We start from the raw sequence: 21,128 nt of genomic DNA, 5'->3' as shown, positions 1-21,128 counted from the left end.
TTACATAACACACTATACACACAGAGGAAAAACTGAAGTGCTTTCAAAATGCTTTAGTAGGACAGAAACACTTACTTTATGACCAAAAATGTGTCATTTTGAGGCTGTTTTTTGTAGTTTGAGTTAAACTATATTGTTTCGGTCAGCAGAATTTGGTGCTACTGTATGCTTTAGACAACAGTTTGTGGTAATGGCTGTGGGAGGCCTTTTACAGTCTATTAGGAAAGAGTTTTCATTTTGTCCTACACAGAACCTCAACCCTATCGAATGTTGTGTGAGCTGTCCTTGCCCAGCATCAGTGGTCGACCTCACTGATGCTGAATTGTTAACGATCTCTCTAGCCAGGTCCCAAAATGTGAAATTTTGATCAGGGCCTGAATCTATAAGAGTGGAAGAGCAGCAGCCTCTTGTCCATTACTATGACAGAACATTTTGTGTAACTTGTTTTAAGATATCTCCCTCGAAAATATCAAGTGCTACGTGAATAGAAGTCAGTTTGTGGATGTAACATGGAGTGATAGGAGTGGCTAGAGGAAGTATTCACATCCTTTAAGTACAAGTACTACAAAAATACTCAGTGACTTGTTGCCGTCCCACACTGAAAAAGTATTAAAACTAAAAGTAGTGAGTGCAGATTATTGTCCCCTGTGGCTGATACTTTTTATTGTATCATTAGATTCTTATTAGTCATACATTAGTGCAAAAACAGGATCTCCTTGTTGTAGCTGTCTGAGGCGGAGCTCATTTTGAACTGAAAATAGTAAGAAATGGGGTCACAAATGGTGATCAGAATAGTATTATTAAGCAACTTATCGGTTCAGCTGCATAAACTCTTCTGTAAAAATCTAGATAACTAAGCAGTCAGATAAACACAATAATTCCCTTGGAGATATGGTGCAACTGAAAAGTACCTAGGGGTTGTCTTTAGTGCTTTGGGTGAACTAACCCTTAAAGTTGACAGCATACAGATGGAATTCTTTCCTCGGCATGTGAGGATGTTGACAGACTGCCAGGGCAGAGACGGGCCGTGTCACTGGGACACACCTTCAGCGCTCACTCCTACATGTTACAGCAAGCATGACAAATCAATGGAGAGAGGCAGAGAGCGAGAGACAGGGAAGGAGGGACTGGATGAAGTGGGAAAACGTGGGCAGAAGAAACCGTAAAACCAAGAGGAGGAAAATATACCATCAACGCGAGAGTCAGATTTCTTCTCCAGCTCCTGGTCCTGGTGTCGTCTTCCCTGGTGGTGATTTCTGCTTGCTGACTTGGTGAGTCTCGCTTTTCTGGTCTTTCAGTTGTGCAAGTGTGTTGGTTTCTGATGAAAGAACTCCTATAGATCCTGTATAACTGAAGCAGAAACAAGGAGGTTTCGTTTTATGGAGTTTTAGGACTTTTTTTCTGCAATCTGTATGTTTTTGCCTTGTTTTTGAAGGTGTTGCTACAATATTGTCCAGTTTATTTGACCTATTTTGACCTGTTTAAATGTGCAGCCAAACCTGAACTCTTTCACTCCATGCTGTGTAGTTTCTCTGCATGGCTTTTGTAAGGTGTGAGTTTGTAAGCATGTGCGTGAGTCACACGGCACACAAACACACCTTTTGAGTCAGTCCAGTTTTATGGTCTTAGCTTTTAACAGGAAGCTCTGTTTGTGCAACTAACAGTAAAACGCAAAGACATACGAGTAAAGACAACACATTTAGTCTGAAAGCAAGCAAGCAAAGAAAGCAAAAAACACTACCAGCAACTAGAAGAACGGGAAAAACATAATGCGACAATGACATCAGCTACCTGGTTTCAGTTGGTTTGGTGTCATTGTTGCTCAATATGATGAAGTTTTTGCTGTTTCTGTCAATGTGGCTTGACCGGCTTTTTGTAAACACTTGCCATGTGGCCACATTTGTTTCTTTCTTCTTCAATCTGCAGATATATATAAAAAAAGACAATGTATTTTTTTTTCTTGACCATGATTAGAATGCAATTTAAAATGTCATTTTCTTCCATTCATAAATAATAAGAGAACATTTTTTCCCATGTTTCTGACTGCACAATTCCATATTTAGACTTACTTTTATGTATTTTTTTAAGCGCTCATATCAGCATTTATTATTTTAAATGTACTTGTGCTTGAACTAAACCTGTTATTTAGGGTAATGAAAATCTCAAAAGTGAACTATGCAATAAAAAACACAACAAAACCAACAAATGCAACATAGTATTTACCTGTCAAACACCTTTTAGTAAGACTTTTTCTAAAATTTCACATTACTACTCTCAAAGAGCGAATAGTTTCTAAGGCTCCATCAACTTTACATGCAATGCATATTAAATGCTTCCACTTTAGCATGCAATCTGCTGTATTCATGCACATGTACGCTACCACTCAAACATTTGGGGTCACTTAGAAATGTCCTTATTTTTGAAAGAAAAGCAACGGAGATAACATTAAATTCATCATTAAGACAGTCTAGATCAATCACTCCTGTGTTCTAATGCTAGATTCTGTTAGCTAATGGTGTTTAAAAGCTAATTGGTGATTAGAAATCTGTTGTGCAATTATGTTAGCACATGAATAAAAAAATGACATTACCTGGGTGACCCCAAACTTTTGAACAGTTGTGTATGTATGCCATGGAAGCACTGCTAGTAGTAAATGTCTTCAATCCTTCTAACCTGCTGTGTTTGTACCTGTCATGTCACCTGGTGTGCACTCGCTTCCCACTAAACAACAAATTACACACCGATTTATCCTGTAATAATCCATAATTGCAGCACAGATTGCTGGGAAATCTCAAGCCAGTTTGTTTTGCACATGTGGGTGTGAATGTCTGACTGTATGCACAGATCCAATGCTGCTTTGTTGGAGTGATAGCAGCGTAAATTGCATGCTCTTATGCCAATGTTCCAGATGTGGAGGACAAGTGATGACATGCCACTTTGTAAAAACTTTATTTTTCAGCAACATGAAATAGCTTTAGTACATGAATATATATCTCCTGGCAGGAGCTAATGGGATAAATACAGCAACATGCTGCTTGCTGACTCCTGATTCCTGATCCGACTCCTCTTCTTTAATATTTATTTTGGCTCCCAGTAAGTTATAGAGCGTGTAAAGTGTCCTATCAAGTTCATAGATCTCTTCAGCTACAAAGCTGGTGATATATGAATAAATCAGATCCCATAAAGCTACCTAAACCAGCAATATTAGTCCATATTCTAATGCTTTTCTAATTTCCCGCCTTCTCTGTAGCACTCTATTGCAGTCATTTTTTTTCTTGAAAGTCAACCACTGTGTTAACTAACTGGCTAACTTCATCAGCACAAACCTGCAAATATGACTCAGAAATGAACACACTGGCCTTTTGTTGGGGACTATTTTCAGCCGTGGATGGATACACTGTATTCTGTGTTTGGTAGTTTGTGGAATTGATCCAAAAAAGCTTTAAAATCACAACTTTGGATGCACAATGACAACACAATGGTGGTTTTGGTATTTTTGTGGGATTTGCTGGAAAAGGAAGAAACATTTTAAAGACTTACTGACTTACATAAAGTGCTACTACCGGTTTCTAAATGGCTTTTGATTCATGAGTATTATAATTAAAAAACATAAACCCATTAGCTCCTTATGACTGTAATGAAGCAGCCAGACAATTTTATTGAAATCTGAACTCTAAGAGCTTAAAAAGCCGCATTACTCTTTTGGGATTTGTCCTTTAATGTGCTGTAAAGCTTTTTGTGTCCATGTGAAAGGTTTGCAAACACAAAAAGCCCACATTAAAGCCACCCATTCTCTCCCACAGTAAACACTGCTCCTTACTGACCTGAAATGCCTCATTTGAAGTCGTGGCTTTTCTTCAGTTATTTATTTGCATCATAATGCAACACATTTGCCTGCCAAGGGGCTAGTTTTTCAAGATTTATTTCCTCAATAAGGCTGTTTGTACTTGGGCTATGTCTCTATATTCCTTCATAGATCTAGAGTTACAATACACAACCAACATGCACTGGTTGCTCCAGCTGACCAATCAGAGCAGACTGGACTTCATGTAAGTGGTGCCTTAAATAGACAGGAGTTAAAATGAAGCATTTCAGACAGAAATGTAGAAGAGGTGAACTGTATGAGAAATATAGTGTGTTTTTTGTAACAATAAAGCATTAAAACACTGTTCTAGTAAATCCCAAAATTAAACTTTAAAAGCTGTGAATGTGCATAGTACTGCACAGAAATGGAACCAGCATCCTGATGCAAGCAAATTTCAGAAATCAACACATTATTTTTCTTGTATGATTTCAAGGAAGTCATTACCTTTCAAGTGACGCTGTGCGCTACGTGATCGCATGTGTGTAGACACATTATGCCAACATGTGTCCGTTGATTACCTCACTGTAAAAATACAGGCATCAGTCTGCTTATACAAGAACTTCCACTGCCATGGGCCAACTTTCCACAAGACTTTGGTGCAACGTTTATATATGCTACCGTTCAAAAGTTTGGAGTCACCCAGACCATTCCATGTTTTCCATGAAAGCAAACACTTTGATTCACGTTGCACAGGGGCTTTCTAATCATCAATTAGCCTTTCAACACCATTAGCTAACACAATGTCCCACTGGAACACAGGAGTGACGGTTGCTGGAAATGTTCCTCTGTACCCCTATGGAGATATTCCATTAAAAATCAATCGTTTCCAGCTAGAATCGTCATTTACCTCATTAACAATGTCTAGACGTTAGTTCTGATTAATTTAATGTTGTTTTTCTTTCAAAAATAAGGACATTTCTAAGTGATCCCAAATGTTTGAATGATAGTGTATATGAAAGAGCCATTAAAAGGTCATTTTACAAGTTTATTTTCTACTGTGCTGATGTGTCATATTTTTTTAAAAAACTATTTGAATTTAAAATCTCAATCTGTAGAGTAATTAAGCCTCAGATGAAGGTGGTTAAAACACAAAATTTCCCTCCTAAATGTGTAAATGTTCATTTTCCAAGTGGGTGTCCCTTATAATTTCCAGAAACAGACTTTTCTTGTGTTTCATTTCATGTAATTCTACTTCAATCCTTTTTTCCGCTGACTGCATATCCAAATATCCATATTTCTTCCTCTGCTTTTGCACTGTGATGGTGCTACAAATGATCTCGGCTCATCGGGACTTAAGAAAGGCAGAGGTGATGAATCTCAGTCTGAATCATTGCTCAAATACTGACACCAACACGGGGATTGTTGTTCTTCACTCATGTCTGGTCTCGTTCTTTAGGAATTAAGGATCCCCGTTAAAACCTGTTACACTTGCGCCACACTCCCACATTTTCCCGCATGAAATTCATAGTCGTCAAACTGATGCCAGTCACAGATGAAACGTCAAAATGAGGCTCTTTATTAGGCAGAAAATGTCAGCTTTGGGAGCAGACTGGTGCCGACACGTTATATTTTCAGTTGTGTTGGTCCTACTAAAGAAGATATTAATGTACTTATAGAAAACAGTCATTCATCGATTTTCTCTCTTTGGCAGGTAACTAAAATGGCCCAGAGAAACTGTTTATCTCCAGTAAACTCCACGTTCTCCAGCGCAGGAAATGAGACCATTGTGGATAATAAAATCGCCACCACTATGGGCGCCCTCATCCTCAGCCTTGTCTTTCTCTTGGGCTTCCCCGGAAACCTCTTCATCATCTGGAGCATCCTAGCACGGGCCCGAAAGCACAACGTCACCACCCTCCTCATCCTCAACCTGGCCATCGCAGACGGCTCCCTGATGGCTCTCACCCCGTTCTTCATCGTCTACCTGGTCATGAAGACGTGGGTGTTTGGGAACGTGATGTGCAAGATCCTTTTCTACCTGTGTCTGGCCAACATGTACGCCTCCATCCAGCTCATCATGCTGATGAGCGTCTACAGGCTGGTGGCCGTGCTGTGGCCTCGACGGATCAGCGTCATCACCGGCCGGAGGACTGTCATGCGGGTGCTGGCGGTGGTTTGGGTGCTGGTGATGATCGCCTCCATTCCTGCACCTATCTTCAGAGAAGCGAGGTGTAAGGGCCCCATCTCAGTCTGCGATTCATATCACGATAAAGACAGCGAAGTGAGTTGATATGAATGTTAACTTGTTGCCTTTGAACTTTTTCGCTCAACAAAACAAAATTATTACAAAAAAATTGCACCAATCTTTTTGAGTTATGACAACTTCTAATGAAACTATGTTCAACCAACAAACTAAATTTAGTTGGGGATAATTAGTTTTTCTTCTACAGTCACAGGTATTTTTAATTTCTAGTCTCACCCATGTTAAGGCAGACTTGAAAACCTGAAGTCATGGTGAAGAAAAATGTTTCGAAGCCAGTTTCATTAAGCTACATCAACTCTAATTAAGGTTTAAATCAACTAAAGCAGAAATTTGTGTTTGAATTCAATTTTATACTTCTTTTCTTTTCTAACCTTTGATTAACCAGTTAAAGATCCATTGAGATCAAGACCTTTTTCACAACAAACATTAAAAGATTAAATACAAGCAATTGGATACATAAAGTACAGGAGTTATTTTTACAGTAACAATTTAGGAACACAGGCACTGTTTGAAGGATTTCCGTTGTGATTTCTTAAGATATAGCGGAAGGCTTCTAATAAAACAATTTCAGTTCAGACTGAAGGGCAGAGGGGGCAGATCAACTGAAAGCTTTTTTTCCATTCCAGTTCAAACATGAGGAGCAGAGAGATGCAAAATGTAGTTTGATCGTAGGGCATAACGGCTTTCAGCTCTCAGAAATAAAAAGTAGGACCCAAGCCGAGAAGAGCCATGTAAACCAGTTACATTCAAGGAAGGCATGTCAGCATACAATGCTGATGCAGTTACCAAAATTGTCATGACATGTGTAGTGCTGGCCCGAATAGTGGTTTCTGGCCTCCGAATATTCGGGCCCTATTAAAGACGAATATCCGGATATTCATTCCGCCCCGTAACGTCCAACCGGGGTGGGGGTTTGAATTGCGCGCGGCAGCGGAGACATCCCGAATATTCGGATCCGTTCGTCTGGTCTCCCGGGTCCACATTTTGCCCTCGTTTAGTCTTTAGTTAAACTGAAGAATTCCCAAACACCGGTCTTCAGCATCTTGTCTTGTGTTTATGCAACGAAGTGAAGCGTGACTTCATTTCGTTGCATTGTGAATATTCGGATACCAAAATTAATATCCGGATAGTGCCGTAGCGAACGAATATTCGGATATTGGGGATATTCGGGTCCAGCCCAAGACACGTGTCAGTCCACCTAATCAAACATTGTCTTTGCAGGTTTACCTAAATTGGTAAATTAGAATTTGTTTGTTTGTTTTTATTATGCAGCCATGCATTTGATTAAGTTGCAGTAATCAGTCCCTTGAACTACTTTTTGATAGAGGAAGTGACCTTAAAAACCTGAAATAAAGGCGTAGAAAAACAAAGTTATTAAGCCAGTTTCATTCAGTTACCTCAAGCTGAATTTATATGTAAATCAACCAAAGCAGAAACTTGCATTTTTATCTAAACACAATTCACGTATATAATATTTGCATCTTAAAAGATTTCAATAAATTATTTCTTTTAAAATTTGCAACCATATATTTAATAGTCATGGAGCTAGATCCATTAATGTAGTTTTTATATTGTACTACCACAATCCTCTGAAGCTGCCACATGAGTTAGTCTGTTCAAATTATGTTCAACCAACAAACTATGTTGAGTTAGATGAATTGGCTTTTCTTCTACAATCAAAGGTATTTCTAATTACTAGTCCTACCCGTCTGAAGATGTCCAAACATGCAAAGGTCGACTTGAAAACCTGAAGTCAAGGTGAAGAAAAATTAAGTAAACCAAACTTATGAAGTGACATCTGCTTGAATTTAGATTTAAATCAACTAAAGCAAAAATTTGGAAAGTGGATGCAATCACCAAAATGTTTGTCAAGACAACTCCTTGCAACTTAAAAGGTTTATATAAATCAGTTAATTAGGTTATTGTTTTTTAAATCCTGCAACCATGCATTTATTTAAGTTGTAGGAATAAGACCCTTTAACTGCTTTTCAGATTGTACTATAACAGTTAGTCCAGATTCACACAAACATGTATAACAGTAGCACAATGTATCATTTCACAATACAGGCTGAAAAATTGTGAAATGCTGACGTTTTCATAGGAATGATTCTTGGCTTCTGAGTCACCACAAGTGATGCAAAATAACTGTGGCTTTGTGTTAACATTTGCATGGGTGTATTTTATGCCATACCGTGATCTTATTCTACAATCAACCAAGTTGTTTTGTGGTTTCACTTATCCAAGTAATTTTGTTGCATCAACAGAAGAATTGAAACAGGTGTGTTTTAACCCAAAACTATTATGTTTTCCTAGACATAACCAAGTGTTATTGGTGCCATAAATTAAACTATATTATAGCATAAACAAAAGCAAAAAGCAACTGAAAGCAGTGACCAAAAATGAAAGTCAACAGTGAGTGAAATTGCCACAAAACAATGGCCCCACAAAGAACTCAAAAGCAAAAGGTGATTGAAAATGACAAAAAACGGTGACTGAACACAAAAGTAAGCAGTGACTGAGAAATGTTTGAATGGGTGTGTTCTAACCCAGGCTATTGTATTTTACTGAACATAACCAAGTAGTGTTAGTGTGCCTCAAGTAAATGAGGACATTTTGTAGCGCAAACAAAATATAAAAATGACTGCAAACAGTGGCTGAAAACAAGTCAACAGTGAGTGGAAACAGTTTTGAAAGTCTAGTGTTTTATCCTTGTAGCCTTTTTATGCAGACACTGTTGGTCTTTGTATGCAATGATCATTTGCAACGAAGGAAATCTGTAATAAAAAATTACTTTGCAGTGAGTACAGGTGAGTGTTATACATGTGCACGTTAGTAGGATCACAATCATGTGATCGCCAGAAGGCAGCTGGCGTAGTGTTCACTTGGTGTCAGAGTCACAGTGATGCCGTGCCGCTGTCTCACAACGATACAGAAATCTTTTGCAAATCTGTGGATCCAGACTATAATCTGCATCACTTCCAAAATCTAATCAATTGGTCCTTGTCATTTCTGACCTGTCCTGAAAATTTCATCCAAATCTGTTTGTCGGTTTTTAAGTAATGTTGCTAACAGACAGACAAACATACAGCGATTGTCACATTACTCCACCGTGATCCTTGACAGAGTACTAAATAGACCAAAAAATGTGTGCATGTCATTTTAAAACTGCATTGCCTGAGTAATAGAAAAATGTGTGTGTTTTTTACTTTTATTTTTTATCATACCATAGGTTCAGAGTCTGCATGCTGATTTTTGCTGGGAACATTTCAGTCAACAATGTGAACTAAGCAACATTTTTATTCCCGTCTCGTCTCCCTGCACAGGTGGTCCTTCAGTACATGCTGGAGCTGGTGCTGGGGTTTTTAATGCCCTACACCGTCATCGTCATCAGCTACTTTTGCATCTTGCGGCGGATCCGACAGACCAAGTTCAACCGTCGCATTCGAAGCGAGAAGCTCATCTTGGCCATCGTGCTGACCTTCTGCCTCTTCTGGCTGCCCTACCACGTCGTCAACATGGTGCAAGTGCGTCACTCATCCTGTTGTTACACTTAACACGTTCTTCCATGCATGATGCCTGTTAAGTATACTGAATTTGTCTTTTATAAAATGATTGAAATGACACTGTTAAGCCAGTAATCTTGTGTTGTTCTCAGGTTACCTGGGCTTTGTATCCACCTGGTCCAGTAAAAGATAAGTAAGTGACACATTTGCAGGAATCTCATTCAAATAGCAGAAGTTAAAATCCAAATAGAAAGCAATGATCTGAGTTACTGTAATTCATGGAGCACAGTTGAAAGAAATTAGGTGGGTAAAGTGGAGTTAGAATTAGTCATTTAATTCATCACTTATACGGAAAGTCCTCATCCTCGTTCTACAGAAACCACTCATCTGACTTCACGGACGTTACATTTATTGCTAGTCAATGGAGATGAGACAATTCTTACAGATATGGAGTTTTATAGTGTATAGATATTACTCATTTAACAGTTTTTTTGTTTCTTACCACATCAAAATGACCATTTGGTGTTTTCTCATACACTAGAAGACGCATAAAGGCTGAACTAGACACGAAGCTTAATATCTCCAACCTGAAACTGCAGTGCATGGACAATCTCAAAAACACTGACTTCTGGGATTTTACATGTAACAAATCTTAGGAACAATCATGTATTTGTGGGGCGAGGCTTTCTGCAGCTTTATTCATTTTCAGAATCGATATTCATTTAACTTGTGTGGCCGAATTACTCCAATGTTACAACTCATCATTGCGTAAAGAAGGCAAAGGTGTAGAGTTACATGTAAGCCATTTGAATGCAGGACAAACCAATCAAAATACGTCATTTTAATTCACAGAGATGTGTTAAAACAATGACTGGAGATTGGTAGGTGTGTATACTTTTAAATAAAGTGTAGCTAGCTGTTTTATGTACACTCTCAAACATTTTTTAAAAACAACAGTTTTTTTCCCCATCATTTGTCCTTTATCTAAATGCTCTTCTCACCTCTCCACCCACCAGATTAGGTGAAATATGGCACAAGAGTCGTGCCGTCACCTCCTCCATAGCCTTCATCAGCAGCTGTGCCAACCCGGTGCTCTACTTCTTCGCAGGAAAGTCGTACATCCGACGAGAAGGGCTGGCATTCATGGCTCGCTTGTTCGAGGGCGCGGGAATCGACTCGGGTACCAGGAAGAGCCGACAGAACAGCCAGAACAGCCGTGACAAAGACAAAGATGCAGGTAGCATCATGCTAAAGGACAAAGAGCCGGACTCTGTCACCAACTCGAGCTCAAACACTAAACCAGCAAAGAACGGTAAGTAGGGGATGCATGAGGCTTGAAGGTGGTGTGTCTCTGGAACATTAAACCACTCAGGCCTTTAAATCTCTCATCCGTCCTGTCACAAAAGTTTTGACACGACTTCATGCACAGCTGGTCCATTCTCGTCCGAAAAATAGTCAGCCGCTGCACGAATCTTCAAAATGAGACTGTTTCAAACTTTAAAAAGGATACAACATGCTTGAGGTGATGCTCAGTACTCACAATGCGGCATCATCAGAACTGTAAATATACAATATGGGCCTCGCTCGGCTCTGAACTGTGCTTTAAAGCCAAACTGTGGAGTTTTATCCAGGATGTAACTTGTCACTTCCTCCAAAACTCCTTGTAGTTAAACATTAATCCCTCAAAGGAAGTGGTGCGCTGTCTTGAGTGTACATGTCTACTGTTATTTTTTTGTATTTTTTTTTTGCACCATTTGTTGATTGTCATTTTGTGAATGCAATGTTTCATTTGTAAAAAAAAAAAAAAACTCTTCAAAGTTTAGAAAAATCAGTGTACAGTTACTGTGAGAGAGATGAGCTGACATGACTTGAACAAGGTAGAAATGCTGTTACTAACAATACTTTCTATTAATATGCACACTGATGTATTTCAGGATATTTGGTTTGATACTGCAGATATGTTTAATGTATGTACTGTTTTTTTGGCCACTTCAGGGAAGTAGAACAATTTGTATGTAGACATATTTACATGGTAATATGGTGAAAATGTTGGCAAACAGTGGTTTATTTACACATGCATTCAGAAGCTCAACATTCACTCTCCTTATACACCGCCCATCCAAAAAAGTCTCACGCTCTAATATTTCACTGGACCGCCTTTACCTCTGAAAACACTCACTGTGGCATTATTTTAATAAGCTTCCGCAATGTCACAGCATTTATTTCTCTGTTCAGAGCTGCATTCGTTTTCTAACAAGATCTTACATTGATGATGGGAGAGTCGGACCACTGTGCAAAGTCTTCTCCAACACATGCCAACGATTCTCAATTGGGCTGAGGTCTGGACTCTGTGGAGGACAATCCATGTGTGAAAATGACGTCTCATGCTCCCTGATCCACTCATTCTCAATGTGATCCCCATGAATCCTGGCATCGTCATCTTGGAACATGCCATCAGGAAAGATAAACTCTATTGATGGACAGACCAGGTCATTCAGGATATTCAGGTAGTCAGCTGACCTCATTCTTTGGGAACATAACATTGCTTAACCTGACCAACCCCAGATCATAACCCTAACCCCACAGGCTGGTAGGCACTAGACATGATGAGTGCATCATTTCATCTGCCTCTCTTCTTACCCTGATGCCCCCACCAATAGGGAAACTGGGTAAATCTGGACTCATCAGACCACATGACCTTCTTTCATTACTCTAGAGTCCAATCTTTATACTACATAGCAAATTGAAGCCTTTTTTTCTGATTAGCCTCACTGATCAGTGGTTTTCTTAGAGCTCCACAGCTGTTTAGTCGCAAGCCTTTGAGTTCCCTTTGCATTGTGCATGTGGAAATGTTCTTTATTCCACTATTAAATATAGCCGGGAGTTCTACTGTTGATTTCCTACCATCATCTAAGAGTTTGTTTCGACCACATTTGTTCTTCGTAGATGATGGTTCACCACTATCCCTCCAGGTTTTAATAATGCATTGAATGGTACTTAACTTGATTCTGGTAGTTTTAGCAATCTCCGTAGTTGTTTTCTTTGCTTGATGCAGGCCAGTTTGACCCTTCTGAGACAGATTAACATCCCTTCCATGTCTTTCAACGTGGTTGTTTAAGAATTGATAAGTTCCTCATTGCATCAGCTTGGGTTAAATAAGTTGTTGCAGCTGAAACATATTCATCATTCAGTAATTACCCAATGGAAGACTCTTACTTATTTGCATTGTTAAATCCAAGTGCTGACGTTTTTTTTTGGGACAGGCGGTGTAGTTCTATTCAAGTCTCAACCAAACCCTTTGAGAAGTATCTTGATCATTATCAGCTAACTACTGAAAAGCATGTCAGTATCCCCTTATTGCAAATATTGAACTATGTGGACTCAGTATGTGGCATGAATATGCTATTTGTCATCAAGGCACATATGATGAAAATGATGTACAGTTACAGCAGTAAGTGATATTTTGACTTAATTTTGAATGTCTATGGCAATACTAAGTCAGTGTTTGTGGTACAGTAAAATACAATGTCCAGCTACCTCCTGTGTTTGTCTCACGAGACCTGATAACATGTACAAAGCAATCTGCACCTCGTATTTTACCCAGAGTATGACCAAATCTGCTGCATGTCAGGAATATTCCTTATCTAAATGTATATGATGTAATATGGAGTCCACATATAGTATGTATACACAGAACACGTCAAAGGTGTGTGTACCAATATGTACTGCATTCAGGACAATGTCAGTTGTATGGTAAAATACCAACATCCAAATGGGACCACGTGACATATGTGAGCTTATCATGTGGCCTAAAATACAGATCATATCAAACAAATATGCTGGAATTTGAAGTAATTTAAAAAGACACCCATCACTCTTGCCATCACTCCCATAGTTATGGTTTAGATTGGGCAAACTGCACCTACTTGAAGGCCAAAAATATCTTCCCATACATTCTGTTCATCGTTTAACACAAAGTGACACGGATTACTTGTAAAATGTTTTGCGGTTGTGAGATTAAGAGCATGCAAAATCATGTCGTATACCAGCTGGGCCCCTACAGGGTGAAATGTCAGTGTCAAGGTTTGCCTTGCCGAGGTCTGAAAAAGTAGTTTTTCTTTGATAAATTTAACCCAAACTGTGGTAGTACAGCTGGTTAGCGCTGTTGCCTCACACCTGGGCCTGGGATCTTTCTGCATGAAGTTTGCATGTTCTTCTTGTGCATACGTGGCTTTTCACTGGGTTCTCTCCCACAGTCCAAAAACATGATGAGGTTAACTGACTGTTGCCAGATTCTTCTTCAAAGTCGAGGTAGCTGATACAGTTTCACAAAGTACAATGTCTCTGCTTTGCTTCTGTGTTTTAGTTTTTTGCTCTGCTGCTCCACAATTGCGTCCATTTTACTTGGCACCATCCAAAACCTGACATCATGATGCAAACACAGCCAGAAAACCAATCATAGCTTTGCAAACTAAGTAACTCTGCATTTGTTAGCTTCTGTTTCAACAACTACACACTTATTTAACTAGATTTTTAAAAAGCAATGACAGGATGAGGCCACAGTTGGTGGTGGATGATGCCCCTAGCGGTCAAATGCTGCATGGCACCAGCTATACATTACCCATTTGATCCTTTCTTACTATAAAAATGTTGATTTGCGCAGTTTTAAAACCCTAAACTGGAAAAATGTATACAAAATTAAGCAAAGTATGACAAAAGAAAAACCAAACAACAAAAAAACATGACGCATCACAAGTTTTTATGCAATTAGATACATCCTGTCCCTCACAAGATACTTGAGACAGATGGTTATGTGGAAAGAGGAACATCCGTATATGACAGCCAAAGAAACAGTCTGGTGCAAGAGAGCAGACAATGTACGAGCTATGATTTAATATTCATGTATCGACAAGATCCTGACAGTTTACCGGAACGTTCCCTCCCTCACTTATTCACCCTCATGACGATAGCTGGAGCTCGTTCGATCCTGTTTTTCCACGGAAAGGATGGCATCAGTTTCTCAACATTTTATTTGATTCTCTATAACATGTGCAACTCAATAATGTGACAATAAGGTGCAGCAGGTCTGTGATTTTTTTTTCAATATCATTCACATAATGTAACGGCTTCATTAGAGTCTTCCCTCTGGATGAATGCAAAGCAAACACGGCTCCACAAAGAGCGGCACATGTTAAATCAATATTTTCCGCAAAGCTGATGTGCGTTCCAGTGTTACCTAGTATTTAATACCAAAGCCTGCGACGGTAGAATACAATAGTAGAAAGAAATGAGTAGGAGGAACAATTGGTACCATGCAACCCAGTTAATGCAACATGGCTTCCTGTAGCCAGGGGAGTTCCCCTCACATGACACTTCTTACTCAATACAGACATGTATTTCTTGTTCTCCACACACAGTCCACAAAGTTAAGAAGGCAACCAAGAGTTCAGACGAGGTGTAAAGTAGATGGGATTTATTGCAGTGGATACATCTTTGTGATCACCAGTGGAAGGTCAGTATGTCGCTTTGATGTCATTGACCTGATTAAACATTTGCTACCTTGAGATCATTGAGTTTAATGAAACATTTACGTTTTTGGTCATGCGGTTCTTTTTAATATCTTTTGTAAAAGTACAGCAGGGAGCTCCCTTTTATTTTGAAAACCTATAATTTTATTAAAATACAGCTAATATTTCATTGTCATTTATTTGATTTTGCTTTGTAGCAAAAAGGCAGCATCTTTCTGTGGAATATAGAGTAGAACAGAACATATATTTTATTAATCCTTAATAGGAAATTAATTTGTAACAGCAGCATGTTAACATAGACAACCGAGACAACGGAGAACAGAGATGGAGGAGTGAGTGAATATGTGTGTTAAGACGCTAGAAGATTAACATTTTGATAGGGAAGCATTTAAGCTTTCTTTAATCTACTTTGTTTACGTGCCAAGTGGGTGAGAACTCTCATTTCTCCTCACCACCTGTCCCTTGATACTTTCATGTTATTCATGACATCCTCAATATCCAAAACATAGCATTTATTTAAATATTTCGGCACATAACTTCTTTAGAATTTCAAGCTTTTCTCTTCTTGGAATAATTTCTATCACGACGCAAAAAAGTCAAAATGATAATAAAATAAATATGCTTTTTTTTCTGCTTGTTGTGCAGTTTGACAATCCAATGCAAGATAATGAAATAATTTGTTTGCTGCAGGCAAACCTCATAATGCAAGTAACACCATATCAGTGCCTGCGTTTCCTCAGGAAGCGTTTCAGCTCTCTTCCATTTACTGGATGATTACAGATAGTTCTGCTCTCCACTCTGTTCTTGAAATCTATTGCTTTGAGACACATTAAAGAAATGTGCAATATTTTGCAGCACTGTCGCACATATTCACATCTCAATAACCATATCTCCAATTATCCTGTTTCCTGCCTTTCTTTCCCTTGAAAGGTTGTTTTTGTTGAGGCCAAATTCTTCACAGGCTGTCTCCATGGAATCCATTATGAACACCACCACCTCCTTCCAGCCGCCGTCTTCTGCCTCCTTCTCTCTGCCCGTCCCCCTCTCAGCCAAGATCGGCATCGCCATCCTGACTTTGGCGTTTATTCTGGGCTTTCCCGGGAACCTGTTTGTGGTTTGGTCGGTGTTCTGCAAGGTGAAGAAGCGCTCAGTGACATGCTTGTTGATTCTGAATCTGGCTGTGGCCGATGCCTTGGTGCTGCTCAGTGCCCCTTTCTTCCTTCGGTACCTGGCTGGAGGCCGGGGGTGGGAATTTGGCTCAGCAGGATGCAAACTGGTGCATTACTTGTGCAACGTGAACATGTACGTGTCCATCTACCTGATCTGTCTGATGAGCATGGACCGCTGGTTGGCTGTCAAGAGGCCTTTTCTGTCCCAGAGGATGAGAACCAAACGCTCCCTGTTGGTTGTCCTGCTGCTGGTCTGGGTCTTGGCGTTTCTCCTGGCGTTGCCGATGCCTTTCTACCGCAGGTGAGACCAAAAATGACTTTGCATTTGTGAACTTAATGTATTTTTATATGTGAAAAGTTCAGATTTTAATGAAAAGTGCAAAGCAAGTTTCCGTCTGAGAAACAATGAAGAACAGTGAAGTTAAGTGAATTGAAGTGATATTTCAACTGGTGTTAAAGGTTTGGTTTCTCAAATAATATCAATATCAAATAATATTGACGCATACAGCAGCTGTTTTTAAAATGTCCTTTGCAGATAAAGTTATCTTAATTTTATAATTATCTCACTATTTTCAGCTTTGACGCAGTTTAACAGAAAGGCAGCATGTTAAGTTTGAAGGTTTGTTAACCACCAAAATATCACAACGTTTAAGGCACTAGATGTCATTAAATGAATTATAATTGTACAAAAATCTTTTGAGTAAGCACAAAGCTGTGAGTCTGTAAGTCAGAATTCAGATAATACATGTAGTTAGACTCTACCTGCATTAGAGCATGACCATATACGCCTTCTATGGGCTTGAAATTTCCACTATTGAAGTCATAAGTTGTAGACTAAACTATGAAATGGAATAAATCGATCAGATCAGTCCTAACCCACCTAAGGTTTTGCCTTATTTGTGTATATTTACTGTCATTCACTCAATTTTCATTGGTTCAGTGTTTGCTTTATAGTTTTATGACAACTCAGCTTCCATACCAACCCAAGTCTTCATCCCAGGAAACTATATCTACTGGCACATCACTTTCTATTTATGTGTTCTTTTTTTTCTCTCTACTTCTCTGACAGTAATCTGAAGAAAGTATTCCAAAACAACGTCACTTTGAGCTTTTGCATCCCTTACCACTGGAAGAGTGTGGGCCACCCGGTCTTCCAGTACCTGTTTGAGACCAGCATGGGCTGCCTGGTGCCCTTCTCCCTCATCAGCACCTGTTACTCCTCCGTCATCTGCCGCCTGCAAAGTGCCAAGTTTCAGCGCAGAGCACAAGGCAGGCGCCTGATCCTGATGATCCTCTGTGCCTTTGCCATATTCTGGCTGCCCTATCACATAGTCAACGTCATAGAGGTGAGTTTGCAGTATTATGATCAGACCTGGGGAGACTTAATTTCTTTGTGTTGCAGTTCTACTCACATGTCTTCCCTTAGTTTAGTGAGTGAAAATAGTATTTTCCTCAATAGATAAGCTCACTGGTAAAAAAAAAAAAAATGTTGAGGATGAGATGGCTCTGGTATTGAAGGAATTTTATAATGTCAGCTATCATAGGTCATTTCACCAGCCTCAGTGGTTTTGTCAGGCCTTCAGTAGGGAACCTTATTTGCTCTTGATTGTCATATCACTGGCTAATGTTTAAATACTGGCTTTTATTTGAGAATTGCATACCCATTCTCCTTTCCCTCTCTCAGGTGGTCGGTCTATTGCTGAACAGCGAGCCAGTGCTCAAAGCTGCTTCCACCGCCCGTCCCAATGTCACAGCCTTTGCATACTTCAGCAGCGCCATAAATCCGATCCTCTACGTGTTCGCTGGCAGCTCCCACATCCGCCAGGCTGGGTTCAGCTTCATGGGCAAGATGTTCGAGGCCACCAACTCAGAGAGCAGAAGCACGTCTACCTTCACCCGCAGTGGCCGCAGCAGCTCTTCACCAGATGAAAGTTCTGTCCTGCAAACACTGTCCATCAAACTGGGGAAACCTTTCAAAAGCAAGAACAAGGGAAGGAGCAGCAGTGTGGCAGACAAAGAGATCAATGAGCCTGAGCTCAGGACTCTGGCCAGTGTTGAGCAGTTAGAGTAACATCTCTGATATTTTGCATGGACTGCATTTCAAAACTGGTTAGATGCAGATAATGTTTGGGCCTTAACTTCCATTTAGCTTTAATACATTAAGTTAAGACTAAGACATGTTGTGTATCCAGTCATGGAGCATAATTTACTAAAGATGATATCAATGAAATCAAATTATGTGGAAATGGCGGCAGTGTTGGGAATGATGGAAGTGGCAGAAATGGCGGGAATGGTTGGAACGACAGAAATGGCGGGAATTGCAAGAATGGCGGGAACATTTGAAATGGCAGCTCTACCACCAACAAAATATTTAAAGATACGATTACAAAATGTAAATATAATAAATTTGTTTTGCAGAATCTAAAGAGCCTCAAAAGCAGGCTTTGATTTCAGAAAAAATGAAGACTTTAAGTGTATATTAAATGGAAAAAAAATCATTTTTTTCAAACAGAAAGCAGGATCTTTAATAGAAAAACCACATTCCAAAAAAATCTTATTTATATCTACTTGGTGCACTGTTGGTCCAGATTTGGACAATTTATTTAAAATTTGTTTGCTAAGAATTATTGTTTTGACTTTTTTTATAAGCTTACAATACTGTTTAAGGTTTGACTTTGTGTAGCAGTGACTTATTCACATCACAATGCAGCTAGAATGAAATTTGTAATATTTTGCAAATAAAACTTTTATATTCCTTTGTTGTGTTTTTGTCAAATGATTCCCACACGATTACCTGAAAGAGTGGTTGTCAAAATCCATGATATGTGAAACTACAAGGTTTCTTATGCAATCTTCAGAAGCACGATTGCATAAGAAACATTTCACCAAAATGTCCTTCCTTTCATTGGTTCATGCACCACTCTGCCCTGTATTACACAAGATGTGACTGAAATGGTTACATTACAGGATGTTCTGTGGTTGAACTCCAATGTACCACCAACCATCTTGTGACGATAAACTAACCAGAGGAGAACAAAAAGGAAATAAATTTAAACAAAATATGAGTCATATAAATTTCCACTTCTAGTAACCTGATGATGTAACATCCAGGAGGCACAACTGTAGTTCAATGATGTTGAAGTTGCAAGAGCCACAGATGATCGTCACACTTGTTTTATGTCTAAAGAGCACACAGAAATATTTGATCAGTTTCCCCGTATTTTTTTATTTATTTATTAGATAATGCTTCCTGTTTCTTAATTTTCTGAGAAAAAGGTGGAATGCATGCAATGAAATGGATCATATGTTTTGATTTATCTCCTTGACATATGGCAAAGATGCAAACGGTGTCACTTTAGATTTCACATGATGGATTTTAAAATGCATCCACGATATGTCAAGTCTATCTGGAAGTAATAGTTTAAAGGCATTATGGAGGATGTTTTTGTTGTTTAATTTGTCTGATTCACATAAAATGAATATACTGACCTTTAGTGGACTTGTATGTATGGTTTCTAAAAGAATAAAAAATAAAAAAAAATAACTGTGGACATGGCAGGACCTGAAAAACATCAGCTAATCAACGCGCTCGGACCGAGGCGTTTGCTTTGCTCCCTTTCCTGTCAATCAAAAATCTTCCGGCTCAGGCCGAGTTACGTAGATTACGTACGCCTTGGACTTACGTGTTTTCTGTATGTGTTGCTTTGGTATAGCTTCGTAGTTAGCTGGCGACTTGTTTTGCTCATCTTTTTTTTACATAATGGCAGATAAAGATCCAGGGGGACCCAGCCGTAAAAGAAAGTCATTTTTTGAGGTCAGAGAAAATAAAAGACAACTGGATCGCGAGAATGCAAAAACAAAAGTGATTATTGGCGAGTCATTTGGGCGATGGCGTCAGCTCAAGCAACAAATGGACCTAAAGACAGATGCCTTGGTTGCTAAATTCCTTCTGGACAGGTAAAATGTATTATTGATTATTGATTATACTGCGGCTGTAGGCAACTTCACGAGTCCTACGCAAGTTTCTGGAGGGGGGCGTTTCTTCGTAAATGTTAAGAGGGGGGAGGTTAGAGGGGGGTGAGGGAGAGGTTGTATGTGCGCATGCGCATGCTACGTTCATAGTCGTAGGAAATTAAATCTCCTCTAATGCCTTTAAGTGGAGCAAATACACCAGGTTGCCCACTGTTGTCTTAAAGTGGCGCTATACGGTACATAGAGATAAACAGAGTAGAAGAAGCTGAACATGAAATCAGAAGCAAGTTTGAAACCACTAATCAAAGACAAGGAAGAAACAAAAAGAGAGAAGTCTCAAGGAACTTTGAACATGAGACTGAAAAACATTTCGTTACAAATGTAATGGAGTGTTAAGAGCAAATTGATCAGTGTTATTCAGTTTCATCTGTCAGTGGTTGTAATTTTGAGGCTCATCAGTGGAAAAAGAAGAAAAAAAGGCTCCTTTGTAGTCTGGCTTTTGTAGATTTTCACTGATGTAATGTCAGTTCAAAGGCCAAAAAGCTGATTCTCTTTAGAGTCAACATATAAATTACATACTGAAGACTGATTTGTTCCTTTTTCTAATAGAAAAAGAAATGGAAGAAGATAAAGAGGTATTGAGCAACCAGCCATTAATGAGAATGAAAAAAAATAATCACCTAAGATTAGAAGATGCTACAAAAAAAAACAAAAAAAAAACCCCACATTATTTATTGCGTATGCAGAACACACACACAAAGTTCTATTTTCTTGTTGACGTCAATCAGGAAGCTGTTTGCGAGTGCGGCACACGAAATAACAGATAAATAGGACAAGCTGTTGTGCAAATCAGAAAATACATCATTGTGGGTTCTGTGACCTAGTTTG

At 39.2% G+C, this 21,128-nt stretch overlaps 2 protein-coding genes across 2 annotated transcripts; both read left to right on the top strand.

Moving 5' to 3' along the window:
• The first annotated feature begins 5,525 nt into the window (after nt 1–5,525).
• Nucleotides 5,526–11,173, top strand: ltb4r2a (leukotriene B4 receptor 2a). Its single transcript, XM_022220843.2, has 4 exons — nt 5,526–6,086; nt 9,392–9,592; nt 9,724–9,764; nt 10,588–11,173. The coding sequence occupies exons 1-4, from the start codon at nt 5,526–5,528 to the stop codon at nt 10,889–10,891; spliced, it is 1,107 nt and encodes a 368-aa protein (XP_022076535.1). The 3' UTR covers nt 10,892–11,173.
• Nucleotides 11,174–14,819: 3,646 nt separating this feature from the next.
• Nucleotides 14,820–19,024, top strand: ltb4r (leukotriene B4 receptor). The gene is made up of 4 exons (XM_022220841.2): nt 14,820–15,083; nt 16,030–16,569; nt 17,338–17,614; nt 17,953–19,024. Exons 1-4 carry the CDS (start codon nt 14,905–14,907, stop codon nt 18,337–18,339), a joined length of 1,383 nt encoding a protein of 460 aa, XP_022076533.2. The 5' UTR covers nt 14,820–14,904; the 3' UTR covers nt 18,340–19,024.
• The last annotated feature ends 2,104 nt before the right edge of the window (nt 19,025–21,128 follow it).

This window comes from Acanthochromis polyacanthus, chromosome 23, assembly GCF_021347895.1.
Source record: "Acanthochromis polyacanthus isolate Apoly-LR-REF ecotype Palm Island chromosome 23, KAUST_Apoly_ChrSc, whole genome shotgun sequence".
Lineage (NCBI taxonomy): Eukaryota > Metazoa > Chordata > Actinopteri > Pomacentridae > Acanthochromis > Acanthochromis polyacanthus.
The sequence above is the reverse complement of the archived record's forward strand: the minus strand, read 5'-3'. Positions and strand labels throughout refer to the sequence as shown.